This window comes from Strigops habroptila, chromosome 14 (assembly GCF_004027225.2).
Source record: "Strigops habroptila isolate Jane chromosome 14, bStrHab1.2.pri, whole genome shotgun sequence".
Taxonomy (NCBI): Eukaryota; Metazoa; Chordata; class Aves; order Psittaciformes; family Psittacidae; genus Strigops; species Strigops habroptila.
Window position 1 is genome coordinate 2,701,379 of NC_044290.2, and position 9,785 is coordinate 2,711,163.

General features: G+C 50.3%; 1 protein-coding gene across 3 annotated transcripts; it reads left to right on the plus strand.

Moving 5' to 3' along the window:
* Positions 1-124: 124 nt before the first annotated feature.
* Positions 125-7,093, plus strand: CDK3 (cyclin dependent kinase 3). Of its 3 annotated transcripts, XM_030505773.1 has the most exons (7): positions 125-2,107; positions 2,954-3,031; positions 3,399-3,519; positions 4,028-4,198; positions 4,618-4,719; positions 5,567-5,770; positions 6,216-7,093. In XM_030505773.1, the coding sequence occupies exons 1-7, from the start codon at positions 1,980-1,982 to the stop codon at positions 6,339-6,341; spliced, it is 930 nt and encodes a 309-aa protein (XP_030361633.1). In that variant the 5' UTR covers positions 125-1,979; the 3' UTR covers positions 6,342-7,093. The 3 variants fall into 3 exon arrangements, with proteins under 3 accessions (XP_030361633.1, XP_030361635.1, XP_030361634.1); XM_030505775.1 differs by lacking the exon at positions 4,028-4,198; XM_030505774.1 differs by lacking the exon at positions 2,954-3,031.
* Positions 7,094-9,785: the final 2,692 nt, after the last annotated feature.

Below are 9,785 nucleotides of genomic sequence, written 5' to 3' on the forward strand. Positions count from 1 at the left end.
CCTCTTTCTTGCTAAGGCAAATGCATTAGGCCTTGCAGAAACCCCATGGATGATGTAAGAAAACTTGGCGATATGCAATTTTCCTAAGCACTTGGTGATAGGCAGTCTTCCTCCTCCTCAGCACTGGGTGTGTAAGGAAGTGCTTGGCTCTGAAAAAGTTGCAAGAAGAGGAGATGAAGTTACACCAGAGCCACTCTGGTTTAAGAACATGGTGCCAAGCACACCTGGCAGAATTAAACCATCAACAAAAAGACAGAAAATCACTAATGTGAGATGAGAATAAGTTAGTGCAAGAGAGGAGACACTCCTGTGCTATCGGAATCCCCGGACCTGCAGGTAGCTGAGGCTGTGGTTTGCAAGCAGAATTCAGCCAGCTGCAGCCCTTTCTGCTTTTTGCTGAGATTCTCTGGTGAAATGTTCAGAAAATAAGGACTGAGGCAGTACAATGCGCAGCAGCAGATCAAAACACAATAGGTACTGGCAAAGTCCCCTTTTACCAGCAGGCTTGATTCAAGGGCCTGAGATAGCTCAGTAATTACAGTGCTTTGTATAACCTTTAATCTTAGTTTAGCCTTATGTTTTTAATTCACACAGTTACAGAGATAGAAAAGCCCTGCCTCAGCACTCTCTGTTCTGCCCAAGTCCAAAAACATGAACTCAAGAGCCAAGATTTTAACCTGGTTTTGTAAGAGACCGTGATGAGTCTGTCATGATGTGTTTATGTTTACACCTCATCTCCTGTCCTCCTTCCTTCCTCCCTATGCTTAAGTTTTATCCAAATGGCCAGGTTTGCCAGAGAGTTGGGAATAGCCACGATGCCAGAACTGGGAACAGCCAAAATACCAGATTCCTACAAGTGTTACGAAAAAAAAAAAACCCAACCAGAAACCCAGCCAACCAGGAAGAGGAGAGGAAATTTAGCAATGACTCCGGATGGAGACAGGAGTACAAATTCAACCTTCACAAGCCACTGGGGAACCCACACAGAAGTTGGCCATGGCCGTGTGGATCCCTTTTCAGCCACACAGCAACCACACTCAGTTCTTTCAAATTGGCAAAAATCAGGATCAGTTGCAAAAAGATTTTAAGCTGGTGGCTCAGCAATGGGTTAAATCAGTCCTTTTTAGGTCACCTAAAAGTTAGGGTCTGCACTGTGGACCCACGCAGCCAGTGAGCTGCCATGTCCTGCTGTGCCCAACTAGAGACATGGAACCCCCCAGCTTTCCAGAAGACAGGCCCAATGGCTCTACCTGTCTGGGTGCCACAATGCATAACATTTATAATATTTTTTTAATCTTGCCTTCTGTCAGCTATCAAGTCAATGATTAACCCCCTCCAAGGACATCTTCCAAAAGGCTGACTGAGCGGCACAGCCCACAGTGGGGAGCTTCAAGGGACAATTGTGCAATACAAAACAAACACATAAAACAAAACAAAACAAAACAAAAAAATGAAGAAGAAAAAAAAAAAAGACATTTCTGCTGTATGTTTGACCTGAGCATGCCCCAGGGAACCTTAACTATTTCCTGCATCCCTTTGGTGCCAGGCACTGTACAAAGAGCTGAAGAGCCTCCCTTGGCCCTGTGCAGTCCCTGTGCCTGTCGCGCAGGCCCTAAGCGCCCTTTGCCTCCATTTTGCTCTATTTTTGCTTTAGCCAGCACACTGCGGGTCACACTGCAACCAGTACTGGTTGGTGCACGTTGTGTTTGGCTTTTTGGGTGTGCTTGAAGAGCCCCCCAACACCCCCCGGAGCCCCATCAGCGTGACCAGGCTCTGTCTGCCTGCGGCTGCCTCAGCTCAAGGCAGGTCCCTGTGCTGGGGGAGCAGCAAGAGGGGACCCAGACCCCAAAAGCAGCTCAGGGGAAGAGCAAACCCTTTCCACACGCATTTGGCTGTTGGTTTTCCCTCCTGCTTCTTTTTTCCTCCTCAGAAAGCAGTGCCAGCCACCCCCACTGCCATCGCGAGGCAGAGGCAGCATCATGGACCCCTTCCAGGAGGTGTTTCAGAAGTTGGAGAAGATTGGGGAGGGCACCTATGGCGTGGTGTACAAGGCTCGCAACAAGCGCACGGGGCAGCTGGTGGCCCTCAAGAAGATCCGCTTGGACTCGTGAGTGGGGAAAACCCCCTGGCCCAGGAATGCCGTGCACGGGGAGGGGGGGGATGAAGAAGGCAAATGGCTCCTCTGGGGCCACCAGCTGAGCCCAGGGCCTGCCATGGGAGTGAGCAGGAAGGTCCTGAGCCCTGCCCGGTGTCCAAAATGGGGCAAGAGGCTCAAAAAAGCCTGACATGGGGGAAAAAATGTCTCTTATCAGCTCATGCAAGCAGATAGGGCCTGACCTGGCCTACTTGGCTCTGGCTTCACAGCACAAGGCAGGGGGAAGTAGCTACCATTGTGGGAGGTGTCCTGTCCCTCAGGGGCATGGTGCTGGGGCCTGGCAAGGCTCCGTCTCTCTCAGAGACAACTCCAACCCCTCCAGGATGGGACTGAGCAGATAAAAACTTGTTACTGTTCCCCTGGGTGGGCCCTGGACTGCCTCCATAATGAGGGGTGTCAGCGTGGACCAGGGGGCATAGCAGTGGGACTGGAGCCCATGGTGGTCCCTCTGGACAGTGGAGGCAACTGCCTGCAGGACAAAGAGCTTTCATCTCCCCTCCCCTCTGAAAAGCAAATCTCAGGCACCTAAACCACTGTTGCTTCTCCAAATGCGCCTTCAGGTGCTCGAAAACCAGCTCTGCCTCAGAGCTTGCACTAAGACCACCCCTTCCTTCTCCTTGGCTCCATTTCCTCCTGCCTCATTCCAACCTGCCCCACGCATGGCTCCATCCCAAACTCAGGGTGCTCAGTGTGAGACACGCTGCCCCACACAGGGTGATGGGGTACAATGGGAGGGAGAAGGGACACAGGCTGTGGGATCCAGGGGGATGGGGTGCTACACAGCCTGTCTCTGCGCAGGGACACAGAGGGTGTCCCCAGCACTGCAATCCGAGAAATCTCACTGCTGAAGGAGCTGAAGCACCCCAACATAGTCAGGTAAGACCTGGATGAACCCTCCCCAACAGCTCATTGATGAGCTCCTGCTCTGGGAGCTCTGGGTACAGGCAGCAAGAGGGGTTTTCCTATCCTTCCCTGAGTGTGGGACAGGAGCAAAATAAACAGGAAAATGCAGAAATCATTTGCACTTCCCTGGTTCTCAGCAATAGCTCACAGTACTGCTACTTCACTCCAGCAACACAGACTGGTCCAAGCTGCTGCCATCCCATGCTAGATTCTGGTTTTGTATCTGCCTCTCTCTGCTCCAAAGGGCTCACAGAGCAGAGACATCTGTGGGAGCAGGGATGTTTGGGTCTGGAGAAGGTGCTGAAAGGTACCAAAGGGAGCACTTGCATTTCTTTTGCAGGCTCCTGGATGTCATACACAGCCAGAAGAAGCTTTATCTGGTGTTTGAGTATCTGAATCAGGACCTGAAGAAATACATGGACTCATCCCAAACCAGAGGGCTTCCTTTAAGCTTGGTCAAGGTACAGTGTGGAAGGAATGCTAACAGGCAGGGCAGAAAGCATGTGTCCTTGCTGCCTTCTGCTGGGCAGAGCTAGCACTGAGCTGCTCATACCCAGACTGCATCTGAAGAGACTAATCCTTGGCTGGAGGCATTCAACCTCTCAGATCTGAAACATTTCAGCTGGGAAACCCTCATGGCACTATTGCTCAGTGCATTTATTTCCCAACTGTTTCCACGCTCTCCAGCCCATCTCACTGCAGAACAAACTGCTCTCAAGAGGACAACTGAGGGATCTATTATTAATCGCCTTGTTACCAAGTAATAGATGTGTGGAAGGAACTGTCACTGGATTGGAGTCTCTCTGTCCCCATGTAGGGTGGGAGCAGTTTGTGTGGGTCTCTGAGTAGTGGCCCACCAGCCTAGTGTTGCATTATAAGAAGGTCTTTTTTGCCATTCAGATCCATAAATGCGATCCAGCCTTCAAAGGAGTTTCACTGTGGCCTGTCTGAAATCTTTTCTCTCCATAGAACTACCTTTTCCAGCTGCTGCAGGGTGTGAGCTTCTGCCACTCACACAGAGTCATCCACAGGGACTTGAAGCCGCAGAACTTGCTCATTAACGAAGCAGGAGTAATCAAGCTGGCTGATTTTGGACTGGCAAGAGCTTTCGGCGTCCCCCTGCGCACATACACTCATGAGGTACTGTTGAGGCTCTCTGCCACCTGAGAGCGGGGTACACAATACATAGTGGGTGAACAAAAGCAGCATCACAAGTTACTCACCCGGAACGGAGGCACGGCTCTGCCCAGGCACATGCTCTTAACATCATCTGCAGCTATAGGGCTCGTGCCCCACAAAGTGTGCTGACTGCTTCTACCCTGCCTGCAAGCTAGGTTCCCACCTTCTCTGCATCGGGTATGTTTATTTGTTGCAGAGTTTCCTGTTGAAGAACGATGTGTTAATCCAATCTTGCTGTCACTAAGGTATTTGTTAATTCAGCATGGCCTTGGCATGCTCTGATTTATACAGTCACTGCATTACAGCTGAGAAGAGAGGATGTCATGCCTGTGGTTTCATCCAGGGAAACAACCAAAGCTTGTTTCTTTGTTCCTTACCAGGTGGTGACTCTGTGGTACCGAGCCCCTGAAATACTGATGGGATGCAAATACTACTCAACCCCTGTGGATATCTGGAGCGTTGGCTGCGTCTTTGCAGAAATGGTAGAATGGGTTTAAACAGCCTTTTTAATAAGCAGGGAGGATGCAGCTGCAATGGGAAGTGGGAAGAAGGGGCAAGACACAGAGCATCTGTGATAGTGGGGTCCCACCCTATGCTGGAGTATGTTTTATGGGAAGTACACTTAAGATGATCTTAATGTCCTTTCCAACCCAAACCATTGTATGATTCTATAAGAGTTAGCTGATCTTTAGCTTTGGATTTAGAAGGAAATCTGCCACCCTCAGGGGCCTGGCAGAAGGCAAAGCCTCTGTAGTCTGGCTGCAGTTCCAGGTAGGCAGGAATGTGGTGCCTCCCCTTGCAGAAGGGGCAACTTCAGTCTTTTTGCTGCAGCATTTTGATCCTGGGAGGAGATGACTCTTGCAGATGTCCCCATAATGGGCTGCAGGGAACTAACACTCTCATAGCATGGCAGAGTGGATCTCGTGGGGGTCCCTACTCCACGTTGAAGAGCTCTTGTTATCCCTGCAGTGTAATAGCACTACCCCTACCTCTCAAAGCCCCTGGAGCTGCCAAGCAGCAGAGCCTGGGAAAGTAGGTGGGGAAGGAGCTAACCTGCAAGAATGGGTGTTAGGAAACTGGAGACAAAGAGGGATAAGGAACTGGCTGAAAGGGGGACAGCCTCAGGGGAGCATGGATTCATGGAGAGGAGCTGGAGATAAGCAGCCAGACACCTGTGACTTTCCCAACCACTGCCTGGCAGAATCACTGCATTTTAACTGCCCAGTCTCTGCAGTTGTTTGCATCTGCTGGGACAAAGGGTTGCTTACAGCAGGAAATAGAGCACACAGCCAATGGAAAGGTGGGAATTGGCTTTTCTTCCCCCTCCAGGTGACCAGGAAGGCCCTGTTTCCAGGGGACTCCGAGATTGATCAACTCTTCCGGATCTTTCGCACTCTGGGCACTCCCACCGAGGCGACCTGGCCTGGAGTGACCCAGCTGCCTGACTACAAGGAGAACTTTCCCCAGTGGGCAAGGAAGGAGATGATGGAAATTGTTCCCAGCTTAGATCAAGATGGTAGAGACTTACTGGTGGTGAGTAACAAGTGCAGTATTTTAGGGACTCGGTAGAGAGTAAGCAGCACCACAGAGTCATCAGAACAAGACCCTGGGACATGCAGGACCTTTTCAAACTGGGCAAGGAACTGGGATATTTGGGACTGATCTACCTGGATGTGCATTATCTGATCTGGCTCTAATGCTCATCTCTGCCATTGCAGAAACACCAAATCATCAAACAGGGCTCAGTCCTGGCTCTAAAGCAGGACTGTCATTGCAAGTTCCTCTAGGAAACCAATGCATTGAGGGTCAAGAAACCCTTCTAACATAATCCCCACGGTAACTCCAGCTGTGGGTTACCCCGAAAGCCCAGAGAGGAGGAAAAGCAGGACCAACATCTGCATCTGGGCCCAGCCACATGCAGGTGCAATCCATCATTTGGTTTTTAAACTGCTAAATCTGCTGGGTTTCCTCTTGGCAGCAATTGCTCCTGTATGATCCCAGCAAGCGCATCTCGGCCAAGGCAGCTCTCAGTCACCAGTACTTCTTCCGGAGAAGCCCTCGGAAGCCTGACGAGCAACGTGTGCTGCAAAAACGCTGTAGATGAGAAGACGCAGTTGGGACCCCAGGTCTCCCTTCTCCTGACGAGCTTGGAGGGGATATTCTTGCATTTAGAAACTTTCAGCCTGTTGCTGGGGGAAAAGCTTAGTTACAGCCAGTAGAGCTCTTTTAACTGTCATGCGCAAAGCGGGGGGGGGGGGGGGGATATTTATCAGCGTAAAACACTGAAATGTAGGTGAGAGAGGATCTTTCAGAGGTTTGTCCTTGTATTAGCGAGCTAAGGTGACACAGTGATGTCTGTCCAGCACTGGAGCATTCCCAGGTGTGCCGGTGGCAGTTTCTGACAGCAGGGTGTGCTGGAACTCCGCTGTGGGGAGGGGAGCACTTCTCTGCTTCGCTGCTGTTGCCGAAGACTGGGCTTGGCAGCCCTAGACGAGTTGTTTAATCTGAGCTGTTTAACAGAGCTGACATTCTGCTCTTTCGCAAGCTGAAGTGCGCTATATGATGTCTTAATTTGTACCTTAGCTGGGACCAAGAATCTGAAAGATCCAGTCAACATAAAGCACTTGTTGCATATGGCTGGAAACAGAAAACAGTAATAGCTAGAACACTGGCTGCCCACCATCAGTCTAGACATAATGCTGTTTCCTTCACTTTGTTATCTTGAAAATGTTTGTTGCTGTTCAAATGATTGGAGAATTGTCCCTAACTTTTGGTGTGGTTTTGACATCTTTTCTTTTTCTTTTCAGTACAGAGGAAAAATAAAGGTTTGTCATTTGTTCAGAAGCCTTGGCATTTGTTCTTTGGCTGGGGCAGCCCATCGGCTTGTGAGGCAGCACAGTCTGGCTCATCCTTTTTTCCACAGAGCTCTTCTCCTTTTCTTATCTCCTGCACTCTTTCTTTTATCCTTTCTAGCCCAGACCCTTGGCAGGTGCAGAGATGTGCTCTCACTTCCATTGTGGACATGGGGCTGATGGTTCTGCAGCCCAGTGCTGTATTGGTGTGGTAAGATGCGCTTGCCTCCCATCAGAGGTTGCCACAAACCAGTTCAGTTATGTTCTACTTTTTAAATACTCAAAAGACAGATTTTTAACGTAGCGAAGACAAACGTCTGTGCTTCTGCTTTTCATGCACTCGCACACATGTGCCCTCCTAATAACTGTGATCCTCAGAACTGATTTCAGCCCAAAAATGCTATCCCGAAAGCCATCACATTCCAAGACTTTCATGACAGATAAACACTGCAGTAAAGGAGAGGGGCACACAGAGCACACAGAGCTGTAGCACCACCCTCCCTCCCCATATACCACATACCAGAGAACTTGCACAGGGGAGGGAAACCTTTAGACTGCCTCCTGAAAAACCCTCTCAGCCCAAGACCTGCCTGTCTAAAGCCAAGCTTAGTTGTCCTTTGGCATCCTCCATCATCCATTCCTCCTCCTCCCCACCCAACAAAAGGCAGCGGGTGGCTCTGCTTAATTCCTGACATCAAAAAGACCTTTGGCATCCCTATTGTAGCAGCCACACCTCCTGACAGATCCCAGCAGCGAAACCCTAGGACAACTCCTGACACATCCCAACAGTGAAACCCTGGGACAAGTCTTGACAGATCCCCACAGCGAAACCCTGGGACGTGTCGCTCGCCTGCCCCTGGGCTGGGCTCAGCAGCAGCCTCCAGAGCTGTGTGGCAGGAAGATTGAGAAGCTGTGCTCCTGCAGCATCTCATGGCCTCTATGTGACAAAACCCAGCTCACAGGGGCACATTTGTGAGACATGAGTGAGTTCTGCTACAGGAATCATTTCCCTGCCCTTGCATATGTATTTTTAGGTTATTTCATTTCATAGAGACAATACTCTGTTGTTTGCTCTATGCAAACAAATGCTTGTGTTGTACCAGACAAGCTGTTTGCAGAAGAGGTTGCTTTTTGGTTTGTTTTCTTAAGATCTGCATTAAGAAATAAATACCAAGGACATTCATAGAATCATAGAAAGGTTCGGGTTGGAAAGGACCTTAAGATCACCTAGTTCAAACCCCCTGCCACAGGCAGGGATGCCTCACCCTAGACCATGTTGCCCAAGCCTCTGTCCAACCTGGCCTTGAACACTGCTAGGGATGGAGCATTTACCACTTCTTTGGGCAGCCTGTGCCAGCGCCTCGCCAGCCTCACAGTAAATAACTTCTTCCTTATATCTAACCTGAACTTCCCCTGTTTAAGTTTAAACCCATCACCCCTTGTCCTATCACTGCAGTCCCTGATGAAGAGTCCCTCTCCAGCATCCTTGTAGCCGCCTTCAGATACTGGAAGCTGCTCTGAGGTCTCCACATAGCCTTCATCCAGCTCAGAAACATAAATAAAAATACTACAGCTCACCTAGCCAGACAAAATGAAGCAACAGCCTGAATTTCAAATATTTATGACCCAACCCCACTGCCAACAAAGAAACCCAGCAACAGCTGCGTCAAAAAACCTGCTCTGGGAAAGCCATGATGCAGCGACATCACCCTATGCGCAGGAAGTGAAGAAAAGCACTGCCTGGCTCCTGAGCAACTCACAACCCACCTGGGCTCTGGGGGAGCTCCATGGCTGTGTGGTGCTTCCTACAGACAGATCAGGAATACATGATACCAGCTACTTTCTGTAGGTGAGGACCACTTGGTATCAAAGAAAAAGATTTTTAGTGGGGTTTTATTCAGAAAGTAAAGACAGACCAGCCTTGAAGGGAGCCTGTTCAGGCACCTGATCATCTCTTAATGCCTTCACCCAGCCCTGGGTGAACGCCTCCTGCCACACAGTTGGGGAGCACTTTATCCACACTGATTAACTGACTGCCTAATTACCAGGACTCCAAGACCTTCAGTTACAGAGCATTTCCCCAGAACCATTTAATCAGCACTTTAGAAAAGAGTCACCACATGAACATTATGCATTAAAAACAAGCACGGTTCCATCTCCTCCGCAAGAGGGGCAGTCTCACGGAGCTGGGCAAGGGAAGGCTGAAGCAAACTCACCTGGTGGGCAGAGTTGAGCTGCAGGAAGGCAACAGCCCTGCTGCTGATGGATCTTCCCAGTGTTCAGCCAGCCAAGGGGAGAAATCTGGAGCAGAGCAAGGCTGCTCCCAGCAGCTTTGAGGAGCTGGGACCTGCACTGGCCCAGGGCTCCTTGGTTGTCCTGGTATGGGATCATCACCTGGCCATATTCCTGTGGTCCAAGGGATGTTGGGCTTGCCCTGGCAGGAGGTCAGGCCAGAATTTCCCTCCTGATGTGTCCCCTGGTCCAGCACAGCCCTTGCTGCTGGTCCAGACCAGGCAGGAGCGGAGTGCGGTGCGCCATGTGCCAGCAGTGCTCTACCAAGAGGAAACTGGCTGGGAATGCATGGATGCTCTAGGATGTGTGCAACAGTTTTCCCCATTGTAAACCAACAAATTGCCCTGTGTTGATCATGGCAGCTGAGATGGCCACAGACACCAGCCATAGGCCTGACAATAAAC

What these genes read in the sequence shown, in the direction of transcription:
- CDK3 (XM_030505773.1), top strand. Translation starts at nt 1,980, where the DNA reads ATGGACCCCTTCCAGGAGGTGTTTCAGAAGTTGGAGAAGATTGGGGAG. An exon ending in TGCGCACATACACTCATGAG is followed by an intron (nt 4,199 to 4,617) that starts GTACTGTTGAGG and finishes GTTCCTTACCAG; the next exon opens with GTGGTGACTCTGTGGTACCG. An exon ending in ATGGTAGAGACTTACTGGTG is followed by an intron (nt 5,771 to 6,215) that starts GTGAGTAACAAG and finishes TCCTCTTGGCAG; the next exon opens with CAATTGCTCCTGTATGATCC.